The 13,048-nt window shown below is 36.8% G+C and overlaps 1 protein-coding gene across 2 annotated transcripts in view; it reads right to left on the bottom strand.

The window, feature by feature from the left end:
• The window catches only part of CSN6 (COP9 signalosome subunit 6), a 256,482-nt gene that overhangs the window by 25,701 nt on the left and 217,733 nt on the right, over positions 1-13,048 (bottom strand). For both annotated transcript variants that reach the window (XM_090381728.1, XM_090381726.1), the window contains one exon: positions 3,406-3,474. In XM_090381728.1, the coding sequence (XP_090237854.1) occupies positions 3,406-3,474 (69 nt within the window). The remainder of the gene's footprint in view (positions 1-3,405; positions 3,475-13,048) is intronic.

The raw sequence follows: 13,048 nt of genomic DNA, 5'->3' as shown, positions 1-13,048 counted from the left end.
ACTAAGTGGCAGCAATCACAGTATATTGATTTTGGATTTACTTAAAGATGTAACTATCATTAAGGGTAAAGGAATGGGTTTTTGCCTTCATAAAGGTAACTACAGTGGTCTCAGACAGTTTTTAATCTCTATACAGTGGGATGAGACCAACTAATGATATTACCATCAGCAAATTCTAAATGGGAAGTGTTCGAGGAATTAATCATACAAGCTTCTAGACTTTTCATACGAACTAAAAAATACTCTTCAGGGTGTAGGCCTAAATGGATGTCATATGAACTGATGAAACTTGTGGCAGAGAAGAAAAGTGCATGAGATGCATGAAAATTACACTGCTTGGGGTAAAAAAAAAAAACATTTTTTCTCTCCCTATTAAAACTCAAAGTGATTCTTGTATATTTGACGTTTCTGAATTCAAATATGGCAACCATATCGCTGTAACACCCATAAATTCTAAGGGAGAATGGATTAAAGTCAAAAACTAAGTTTCTAGTAAAAAGAGATTTCATATATTTTAAGAAAATGTTACATACAGTACTAAATATTGAAAAATGGGTCTCTTAACCTTATTCTATTTACAAAAATATTTATCTGATAACAAAACACTTATTTTGTCATCCATTGGTGTCTCCTGTATGAGATTCCAACAGCAGTCTGCTAACATATTTGGACTCCATTTTCCCTGGTATCTCTCTTCCATTTGAGAAATATGTGAAACCATTCACCATGTTTATCAGAGACCACTTCCAAGTTTTCAAGAGAAAAGTCTAAATGGGAACGTATGACATGTTGCATGCCAACTCTCTCTCTCTCTCTATGCTAAAATTAGCTCACCCACAATTTCACTGTAATTTTTTTATTTCTCATTGACTAAAAAGTCCTGACAGACATTTTCAAATGCCTTCCATACTATTATTTCTGTAGCATTTAATTTTTTAGTGAATTCCTCATCTTGGAATAGTTTGATTTCATTTTTGAGGAAACTTTTGCCTCAAACAGGAAAATCCTTCTCTTTTTTGTCCATTCTTTTCACAAATATTTTTATCAAACCTAGCTTGATGTTAATGGAGGTAAATAGATTTTTGACATAACACCACCAAAGGAGGAGGATGTGCTACTTTTTTCTGGCCTGGTGCAGTTTCTGAACTGTCTGGCCATATTTTTTACCCTGTAGTGGCAATCCTACGCTGGGCTGTCCCACTCACATAAAATGCAGCAGTATAACAACCTTGCAATCCAGTCAGCATAGCTACCACTTTTAGGTCAGCACAGATATTCCATTTGTATTCTTGCTAAAGAATACAAATGGAATTTGCATATTTTGCATATTGCATATTTTTTGCTAAAGAACCTATAGGTTCTTGTACATTTCCTTCATGTGAACTGCATGAGCCAATGGTATAGATACTTATTTCCATTATTGAGTAAAACTCTGCTTTTAAATTGACCTTGGATGAATCAATGAAAAGCCTGCACTGCTTGGGGATGTGCTCCAGATATAACTCCTTCATTAATTCCTACACATTATTACAATAAATCAAAGCACCATCCATGGAGTAAGAGGTTGCTATGTTAAGATTGCCTCTTCCTATAAAAAGATGCCTTTACACCCTTTTCAAGAAGATTCCACTGTTGAAGCAGTGATCCTAGTAACTGAGCCTTAGTTTTGGAGAGGTCTAAATCTTTCAATTCTGCCTGAGTACAGCTTTGCAGTATCAGATTTGAAAAGTGTGGATCTGTACTCATTCTGGGTTCTGATATCTTCTGCACAGGGGTCCCCAAAAGGTGAAATTTTTTTTCAGAATTTTATTAATACATCACTATAGGAAAACAAAAACAGCCACAAAAAAGGAATCTGTAGAGCATAACATCAATACTAATTGCAAAAATTACAATATTATTAAAATGTCAATGAGTCACAATAAACTTCCTTCACATTATGTTAATATTAAGCTACATCATGCTAGCATTGAATTAGGGTAATTTAAGAAATATACAGTGCATTTCATAACATGTGATAAATAATTTCAGGATTGAAACTAAGTATCACATTTAAAAATAGCCTAACTTATTTAAAAAAAAATAATAAATAAAGAAAAATAAGTTATGACAAGTAAATGTTTATTAATGCCTAGTATAAATAAACATTTTTCTAAGCATGTGTCTGCTTATTCCTATTTATTATTTTATACCATTGAAACTCCATAGCCATTTTTTAAAATACTGATAGCCACAGCTCTATAACTGCTCAATTACCCATAAAATTTTCTCATTTCAAGCCCTGTGTATTACTATAATATATGAATTTAGGGAAAAGGCTATGTGCAGCCACAGTTTATTTGTAGCATCGAGCAAGTAAAATTTGCTACCTAAGTGCATTTATTGCATATTGTGAAAGCATGTCACCACTGTTGTTGTTGTCATTTGGTTTTTAGGAGCATTAGCAACTAAGGCCATATTGCTCCAGGAATATGCAGTGGTTATTCCCCGACCTTTCCGCATCCTCCGTATTTGGTGGCTCACGGGCTCGAACCCCGGTCTAATCAAGAAGCGTGTGCTAAGCACTGCTGCTCCTGCTCACCTGGCTATGGAGGCACCTGCACGTCACCATTGCCTCAGTACTCCATTATGTACTTTGAATAAAAAACAATGTTCCAATAGAGAAGTATATTGCTATTTAAAATGTATCTCATTCCCTCAATACAAGGCTCCCAACTAGTAGAACAAAAGAACAAATGGAAAGAAGAATGAAAGTGTAAGACTAAATGGGCCCAAGAAAAGGAAGAGGGAACTACCCTCTAAACTCCAGACTCACAGTGCCTTCACTATGGTTTTGGCTCTATTTGGAATACACAAATGTAAAAATCTGTCCTCTAACACTATAGACTCCTACAGTGTCTTGGAAAATGGTAAGGGTCAGTCGTATATTGAATGGTTAATGATGTCGCATTTAACCACCATCAAAAGTCTGAAAATTCTCATCCAAAACCAATGCTATCTTCTATATATACTAATGCTTATGCTGCAGCATAAGCATTTATACTGGTATGCCTGATCCAGTATGGATGTGAAGGGGATTCCGGCACAGTACGAATATTTATTGAAAGACATGCCATAATGCCATAAAAAGCTGCACAAGCAAGAATTCAGTTTACTTTATCCACTGTTAAAAATATTTGGACATGGCTTCCAGTAAATAATTTTCCTCAAAAATTTTTTTCCATAACAAATGACTATCGAAGTAAAATTGTATAATGATAGACTGTTCAAAACAGAATTCATTATGGGTAATACATTTTGTATTTTACAATTAATTAATTAAGTTATTTTGTTTTTGTTGAATCATTATAAATGTTTAGTGGTCCTCAAATATAATCAAATGCATTTTATAACAATTAAACTTACCTGATTAATGGTGTTACATCCTTTAGTCAATGTACCTAAATAAGTCATAAGACCAACATCATTGCATTGCTAAGGGAATAAAATTAATTTATTACAATTTACTTTTCAGAAGTTCAATAATAAAATATCAAAAAATACATATATAATAAAACACTTCAATTTGTTTTTTGCAAGATCTAATGCAATTGTAATAGCAAAAGCCTGTGTCTTCCTTGCACTATATGGAAAATACTATTCTTATTACTATAAATGTGACATACTGAAGAACTCTCAACATGGCTTCGTTAAGGGTAAATCATGCTTAACTAACTTAGTAGGCTATTTTGACACAGTTACCCATCAGCTGGATTTAGGGAATAATTTCAACATAGTTTATTTTGATTTTAGGCAGCATTTGACTAAGTTCCTCGTGAGAGGTTGCTGTATAAGCTTGAACAGGTTGGGATTACTGGTAAATTTCTAAAATGGATTGCTGGGTGCTGCAGGGCAGCGGGTTGTGATTAATGGATATTCTTCAGACTGGTGTAACATCAGGAGTGGGGTCCCTCAAGGATCAGTTCTTGGACCACTGCTGTTTCTCATTTTCATAAATGATATCAATGAAGGGATAGAAGGTATGATGTCAAAATTTGCATATGATGCAAAGATTGGCAGAGTTGTTAATGATCAGTGCCAAGCAGCGCTCCCACAGGATACTTGATCTGACTTCATAGTTGGTCAGAGAAGTGACTGCTATGTTTTAATGCTGCTGAATGCAAGATCTTACATTTGTGGAATAGCAACCCACAAATAAATTACACACTTGGTGAGGCTGAATTAAAAACAGTGGAGGAGGAAAGGGATCTGGGAGTTACAATACAGGCAGATATGAAGTTTTCTGAACAGCGTAAAAGGAAAGCCTGTGGTGTCCTATCGATGATTCATTGAACGCTATCCTGTAGAAATAGGGAGGTTAATCCCACTGTATAAGGCAACTGTAAGACAACATTTGAAATACTGTGCATCATCTGCAAACTTAGACATTAAGCCTGATATACCTTCATCAATATCATTATTGATGAAGGTATTTCATTATTGATAGAGTCCCACAGGGCCCAGTACTGAACCCTGTGGGACTCTGCTAACACTACTATATAGATGGCCCTGCATTACGTCCTTAACTAGTGACTCCTATATTTCCACTGGAACAGAAGTTAGACTATTATATCTGTAAATCTGATGGCCCTCTTTGATTCCCCCTCCCCACACACCTTTGTGAATTGGGGATACATTCTCACATCTTCAATCCACAGCGACCTCCCTCTGAATCCAAAGATGCTCACATAATTGGGCTAAGGATTTTCTTACCTCCTTTGCTGTTTCCCTTTACATGACTGAATGAATCCCATCCACCCTCAGGTGCTTTTTTTTTATGTTTAACTTCAAAAATTTCTCTTCAAATTTCCTCTCAGTTATCAGAAAATCATTCAGCTCTCTGTTAGAGCTTGATGAACTTCTAGCATCTGCCTCCCTAAAGAATTCCTCATGTGAATGTAGATGCAAAATACCTATTCAGCCTGTCAGCAACCTGAGCACGTTCATCAGCATGAAGTGGACCAATGTGATTTAACCCCTTCCTTCTATTGTTAATATAAGTAAAGTAGTCTTTGCTGCTTTTCTTGGCTTTCTTTGCCAGAGACTTCTTGTAATCTGCATTGGCTTGCCTGACCTACTTTGTAACTTGGTTGCATACTAGTTTATATTTACCAGGAGCTTCTGTATCACCTGATAAGTTATATGCATCCCATGCATTTTTCTTCTCTGCCACATGTTTCAACAGTTCATCTGCCATCCATTTAAGTCTAAGCCTTGAACAGTATTTCTTAGTTGATATGAAATGCCTAGTAAATTCTATGATTACTTCCCTAAGTGCTTCCGATGTAGAAATTATTGTTGGTAACATCATTAGATAGTCCCACTGTACACTTCACAGTTTTTGAATTTCTTTCTCTTCCTTCTGCTGCTGGCATGCTCGAGTGTATGCAGGATGTTCTCCTTAGCAATTTGTACAAATTGACTTGGAAGCTGAATATTCCTTGCTCTCAATGGCCTTTAGCACCACTTCGAGCACAAACATTCAAAAACAGCCAAGACAGGCTGTTTTTGAATGGCCATACTTCTGGCCATTAAACACCTCAGTGGAGTCGAAATGAAAATCCTTACTGAGCAGTTTAAGTAGCCTACCTTGGAGGCAATAGCTATTGAATGTTAGAATGAAAACTAGAGTAGGAACAAGATTCCCATCGCTGCACAGTGATATTCGCTTGAGAGGTGACTTTGATCTTTCAATTTAGAGCAGATCTCATCAGAGACACAAAGATCTCACTTTGATACAACACCACATGAGGAGTTCGGAGTTTTATGGGGAGGACGATGATAAGGTTTCCACATGAGGTTTTAACTAAAAGATCTCTAAATAGCAGCCTTTTCATAAATTTTGGGAATTGATCAACCCTGCTAATTCTTTCGAAATGAAGAATGGTGACATTTTCCAGATTGCCTACTCTCTGGTGGAATGGAGAATAAGGAAAAGTGGTGCATGGGTGCACACACCAAATTCCAATTATGTAACCCTGAAACTAAGGTATGGATGTTGGATCACGGTGATGCTAATCTGTAAGCCCATAAGCATCACTGAGAAGTCCCCTCAACACGTATGCCCATATTGGGAGGTTCAGTTTATGTCCCCTAACATGCGTGTATAGTCTGAGCATGAGGAAGGATTCCATCAACATTGAGTTACCCAATCCACTTAAAGCTTTAAACAACTCAATCACATCACCTCCTCCTCCTGCAAGGTGCCAAATCTCCAGGCAAGCTTAGACATAGCCTGATATATACCTTCATCAATATCAATAACAAACACATAGAAAACAACAATGGACCCAGGACTGAAATACGTGGAACTCCGCTATAACATTATTCCATGAAGAGCATTGTCCTTCATTGATAACTACTCTGTCTTCTCCTACTCAAAAAAAAAAAAAAAAAAACTGCAGCCATTATCAACCCACTGCAAGATGGAAGCCTCCTCAACAATTCATGTTGAGGGTAATGGACCATAATCTGCCACGCTGGTCCAGTGCAGGTTGGCAGCTCAACTGTATTTAGCAGTCGGGGTTTGAACCCCAGTCTACTCAAGGAGCGTGTGCTACTGCACTCCCGCTCCTGACAACTCGGCTATGGAGCTGCTCAATCATCCCTTAATTCCACACGGCTCCAAATGATATAGTTGCCTCTCTAACATGCTGCTGTAGAATATATTCATCCAATATACCCGTAGAAGTCTTGTAGTGTGTGAGTGACCAACCCACAAGTTCCATTCAACAACTGGAAAATTAAAATCCACCATTATAAGAGATTCTGATTTAATGGCCCACATATTGATGAATGTTACTCATCTTTTGACAAATCTGATGGAAAGTTTATTGATAAGCAGTTACTCTTGAACATTTATAAGGCCTCTGATTGTGTTTGGCCTAGAGTTCTAAATATTTTTTTCCTAATTGGTTATCCAGTTTTCACTCTGGATGCTCACTGCAGGTGATGATAGATGGCACCTTTGTCTTCTAACTTCTTCATTTATGCTCTCATTCCCCAAGGTTCAGTTCTTACTCCAAGTCTTTTTCTTTTGTATATTAATGACCTTCTGCCACTTACAGGAAAGTCTTATTCTATAGCTTTGCTAATGACAGCACACTGCATTCCATTTTACAAAATAAGAATTTTGTAATTGAAGGTGGGGCTAGTTGTCCTGCACAACTAGCCCCACCTTCTCAAATATCCTCCACCAATTCCTTAAATGCCAATCTCCATGTACTGCAATTCAATGGCACCCATAAACCTACCCAATTGAATACCGAGAAGCTTTAGCTGCATTTCGCTGCTAGTTCCAGATAAGCAGTCACCTTTGTTCTTCGTGTGAATGAACACTTAAGTAGCAGGGAGAAAATAGCCACAATCTTATCAACCAGTCTTGAGTATATGTCCAAGCAGAACTGATGGTGCAGCAAAATAATTCAGCAGTTTTTGATTTTAATGTGTAATTAACTTAAAAAACAAGTGTAAGTACATTAAATATTCACAATAACTGTACAATCCTACACCAACCATTATTAAATAAATTAGCGTTGTGTTGTATTAAAATAATAATGATACGAATAAAATGAAATAAATAGAATGATATAATTACACTGGATAAAACTGATAAAAAAGGGTAACTGTCTGTACCATACAATATGGAATTTTTAAAATACAATAAAATAAATTATAATAAACAATGTAGATAAAACACAGGATAATAAAACCGATAAAAGCGCTAAAACACCGAAGCTTTCAGACGCATCTGCCTCCTTTTTCAACAGTGAAGCTTATCATACGGCACATCCTTAAATATCAGCAGGCTCACGGTTCACAGCATGTGTTTCTACAGGGGCATGAGCAGTATTCTCCCCATGTGCACTGGAACTGGAAATGGCTCAGGAGCATATCAGGTGGAACCGCTTATCCCGTCCAAGAACCATAGCCTCAAAGAGGGGATGAATGTGGATTCCACTCTCTATTAATGGTATTGCTCTCAGAGGAGCAAGTCCGCAAGCTCTCAAGCCATTTGTGGTCCCAAAATCTATGTGCTCGGTCAACGATAACAGCTTCGTCTGGAGAGATTTGATGGTGCTCGTCCCAAAAATGTTCTGCCACAGCAGACCTCCCATAATTTACGGTCTTTAATGCATTCATATGCTCCCCCAGATAATCTTTAAACCGACGTTTTGTTTCACCAACATAACATTCCCCACAATCCAGGCATCTTATCTCATACACGATCCCACTTGTACATTCTATTGATATGGGGTCCTTGACCTGTGACACAACTGTGTGCAACCTGTGCAGGTGGGCAGGAGCGGCAGTGCGTAGCACACGCTTCTTGATTAGACCGGGGTTCGAGCCCGTGACCACCAAATACGGAGGATGCGGAAAGGTCAGGGAATGACCACCGCATATCCTCGGAGCAATATGGCCTTAGTTGCTAATGTTCCTAAAAACCAAATAACAATGTGTGCAACCTCCACCATGGAAGCTGCACACAGTGTCTCTGGCAATCATGCAATACTCGAGCTATATGCTCAGTTAGGCCCGGATAGTAAGGAATGTACTGGTCACCTGTCGTTTACACCCATTGCCACCGACGGGTGTAAACGGCTCTCTACGCCCGTGCTCCACTTCTCGGATATATTTATCTGTGATCCTCTGGGGTTAGCCGCATTTTCTGAGATCCGCTGTGTTTAATTTCTTCTTTTCAATCCTCAGAGGTGCTGCAATGGGACACAGTCCTATCCAATAATGTTCTTGTGATGGTTGGTTTGTGCTGTATTGTAATGTGTGTATTGGTCCTGGCACAAGGGTTTCCTGTACACATTGGTTTTCACTCTAGGGCCTTCCCTATGAACCAACACATCAAGGAAAGGGAGGATACCCTCTACTTCCACCTCCGAGGTAAACTGAGTAAACAGGGAGAAGCTATCGAGGAAACCAAGCACCTCATCCTCTCCCCCCCTCCAAATAATTGTAAATGTATCATTGATATATCGTTTCCATGTGGGCATGGGAAGAACTGACCCATCAAAAATCCTGGATTCGAGCTCCTCCATAGCTAAATTTGCTATGACAGCACTAATAGGGGAGCCCAGATAAAAGTGCTAAAACAGCTTTGGTGTTTTAGTACTTTTATCGATTTCATTATCCTGCGTTTTATCTACATTGTTTACTGTAATTTATTTTATTGTATTTTAAAGGTATTTTAGCACTTTTATTGGTTTTTATTATCCTGTGTTTTATCTACATTGTTTATTGTAATTTATTTTATTGTATTTTAAAAATTTCATATTGTATGGTACAGACAGTTACCCTTTTTTATCAGTTTTATCCAGTGTAATTATATCATTCTATTTATTTCATTTTATTTGGAACATTATTATTTTAATACAACACAATGCTAATTTATTTAATAACGGGTGGTGTAAGATTGTACAGTTATTGTGAATATGAATATTTCCAATCCCAGAGGTCTATTTGAAGATTAAGAACATTAAATATTGAGAGAGAGCTGAACTTTTTCGATAAGAAGATTTTAACTTAAATATCGTAGGTATTTTATTTTGTTTTAGAACATTCATTTTTATTTTGTTTATATTAACAAATACAGCAGATACCCGATAGATAGCAATAAACTCATGGCTTCCATTTGTTCCTTAAAAAAACAAACTTAATAGACGGATTTCATATATTTATTTTATTTCATATAGTTTGGGAATTCCCCACTCAAATCGGGACGTCTGGCAACCCTGCTTGAATATCGACTTGATATATTAACGTGTCGGTCAGTTTTTTTGTCAATGATTTTTTTGATAGTGTAGTATTTATTCTGTAGGATCAATCGATTCCTCAGTTCCTCCTATAATGCAGTTCTTGCATTATATTGGGTTTCCATTGTCTATTACTTTATTAAAAAATTTAATTACTTAAATATAAAAAACTGATTAAAAGTACAAAAATTTTTAAATTGTAAAATATAAATCTAAAAATATTTTTTTAAGGCCATGAAAAGAATGTACAAATGTGGTGTGCAGAAAAGGAAAAAGTTAAAAATTAGAATAGCGGAATTAAAAAACAGCAAAACTCGTTACAACAGTTTATTTCAATAAAAAATCGAGAAGAGTCTCAAAATGGTGCCCACGTCATTACAACATAAGAAAATTGTGCAGGCATAGCTTCTACTCTTCATTATCTCCAGATGACATTATTGACGATAACTCCTTCGACATCACACAAGAAAATAATATCAACAATGGAAAAACACAGCACTCTCTGATACTATTAATGATACTCCGGATACGATCAAACATATATGGTAAAGATATTGCTCTATGGCCAAAACCCATCATGAATAACTTCCTTGAATTTTGCCTTCGTGAAAAACCGCAAAATGTAGGCAACATAAAAAATTCTAAAATAGATTTTAATGAAGGGGGAAAATAGTTACAAGGAAACTAAAGAAATCACATTTCTATTTAACTAGAGTTAACAGTACTCAGGAAAAAAGAGAATGGTTAACATTTTCAGAAACAACAAAATCAGTATACTGTTTTATTTGCAAATTCTTTTCAACCAAATCAAATGCATTAGTTACTGGATGTAGTGATTGGATAAATATCGGTGATATTTCAAAAAGGCATGATGAGTCTAAAGAACATAAAGAATGTATGTGTGTATGTAAAGCACTCGAAAAGTGTAGGAAGAATTGATTCTTAGATGATAAAAGCATATGGAAAAACAAATGAACTATTGCCGAGAGGTTTTAAAAAGGGTTGTTGCTACTGTGAAACTATTAGCAACATTAAGATTGGGATTTCGAGGGCGTGATAGTTCATGTATAGGAAATTTTATGAGTTAGCATTAGCATTAGTAGAGGCATATGATGCAAGAAAGCAAGCTTATGCAGCATCAGCCAAAAAAAAAAAAAAAACTTCCATTTCACTCCTACATTCGTTCGAAATACCTGTCCAGCTGAGCCTTATATTTATTTAGGCTATCAACTTCCACAATAAGGGATGGAAGTCTGTTCCACCAACCAACTACCCACTGGCTAAAGGCAAATTTCCGGACATCTATCCTACATCTGTCTTTCCTCAATCAGAATTTATGTCCTCTCAGGTGATTATTCTGAGCAAGAGGAAAAATCCCATCAGCATTGAGCATGCTCAAACCATTCTAGGCTTTATACACCTCTATCAGATCACCTCGCCGGTGCCTAGTCTCCAGACACTGTAATTTGCAAAACTTAAGCCTTTCTTCGTAAGAGCAACCCTTTGTTCCATTCACTAATCTTGTTGCTCTTCTCTGTACTCATTCCAGCAGCTCTACATCCTTCTTGAAATGAGGCCTCCAGACCTGTATACAGTACTCAAGGTGTGGCCTGACCATTGCCTTATACAAGGAAATATCAATGTATATCATTGACAAGACACCATGAGCTACTCTTGCAGCCCATCTGCACTGCTCAGAGAACTTCATATCTGCCTGTACAATTACCCTCAGGTACTTTTCATTCTCTACCACTGACAGTGTAGTACCACAGAGTTGATACGTTGCTCTGGGGTTGCTGTTTTCCATATGTAGTACTTTACATTTCTCAAAGTTAAACTTCATTTGTCACCTCTCAGCCCATCTGTTCAAACTTTCCGTATCTTGTTGCAACAGCACAGCATCAGTAGTGTCCTTAACAACCCTGCCAACCTTTGTATCATCTGCAAACTTGGACGTTAAGCTTGATATACCATCATCAATATCATTTATAATACAGAAAACAATAATGGACCCAACACTGAACCCCGCGGGACTCCACTAATAACATTAGTCCACGATGAGCAGTGTCCATTGATTACCACTCTCTGTCTTCTCCCCCTCAACCACCCCTTTATCCATAGCAGCAATTTGCCTCCAATGCCACACTGCTCCAATTTGTGCAGCAGTCTTCCATGTGCAACAGTATTAAAAGCCTTTCTAAGGCTTTTAATACTGTTTTAATACCAAATATACAATATCAAAGTTATTCCCTGCATCCAGTTCTTATGTGACTGCATCATAGTATCCAATCAAATTGGTGAGGCAAGGGCAAGACTTTCCCTTAACAAAACCATGCTGTGTCCGAGCTATAACTGAAATCTTGTCTAGATGATCCTGCAGTGCTTCTTTAACCAGTGCCTCCATTAATTTTCCTGGAACAGAAGTTAAACTCACAGGTCTATAATTACTTGTGTCAGCCTTTGATCCTCCTTTGTGAATTGGGGTCACATTTGCACATCTCCAGTCTATGGGTACCTCCCCTGAGTCCAAGGAAGCTCTCATAATTATGGCTAAGGGTTTGCTTACTTCCTTTGCTGCCTCCTTCAATATAACTTAATTGCTTAGAGTACTTAGCAGAATTTGATATCTTTTTAAAAACTCATTTAGAAACTTATAGCAAATGTGGTAAAGGACATGTAAATTATCTCTCAAATACTACATGCGACGAATTTGTTGGTTAAATGGCCACAAACGTAAGAAATACAATTATTAACGATATCAAACAAGCTAAATATTTTTCACTTATTGTTGACTCAACTCCCGATGAGTCAACAAGGGAAAAAAAATTCAGATCAGTTATATTTTATCATAAGATACATAGATAAACAAAACCAAATAGAGGAACGTTTCTTGTCTTTCATTCATGTTGAAAAACACGATGCTAGTTATTTTGAAAATATTATAATATCAACCTTAATGGAGTATGGTCTAGTTATTCAAAAATGTCGCAGCCAATCTTACGACAATGCAGCAAATATGTCCGGTATATACAATGGATTACAGGCAAAGATTAAGAGCCATAATAAAAATGCATTTTTTATTCCATGTACAGCTCATACTTTAAATTTAGTTGGAAATCAGCTGCAGAATCTTGTTCAGAAGCAGGTCAATTGTTTGATTTTATTCAAAATTTATTTGTATTTTTTCTTCATCAATAAAAAGATGGGATCTTTTAATAAAGACAAACTCAGAAAGAAAAAAA

This window comes from Mastigoproctus giganteus, chromosome 9 (assembly GCF_048544385.1).
Source record: "Mastigoproctus giganteus isolate SK-2022 chromosome 9, ASM4854438v1, whole genome shotgun sequence".
Lineage (NCBI taxonomy): Eukaryota > Metazoa > Arthropoda > Arachnida > Uropygi > Thelyphonidae > Mastigoproctus > Mastigoproctus giganteus.
This window is presented reverse-complemented; position numbering and strand designations above follow the sequence as displayed.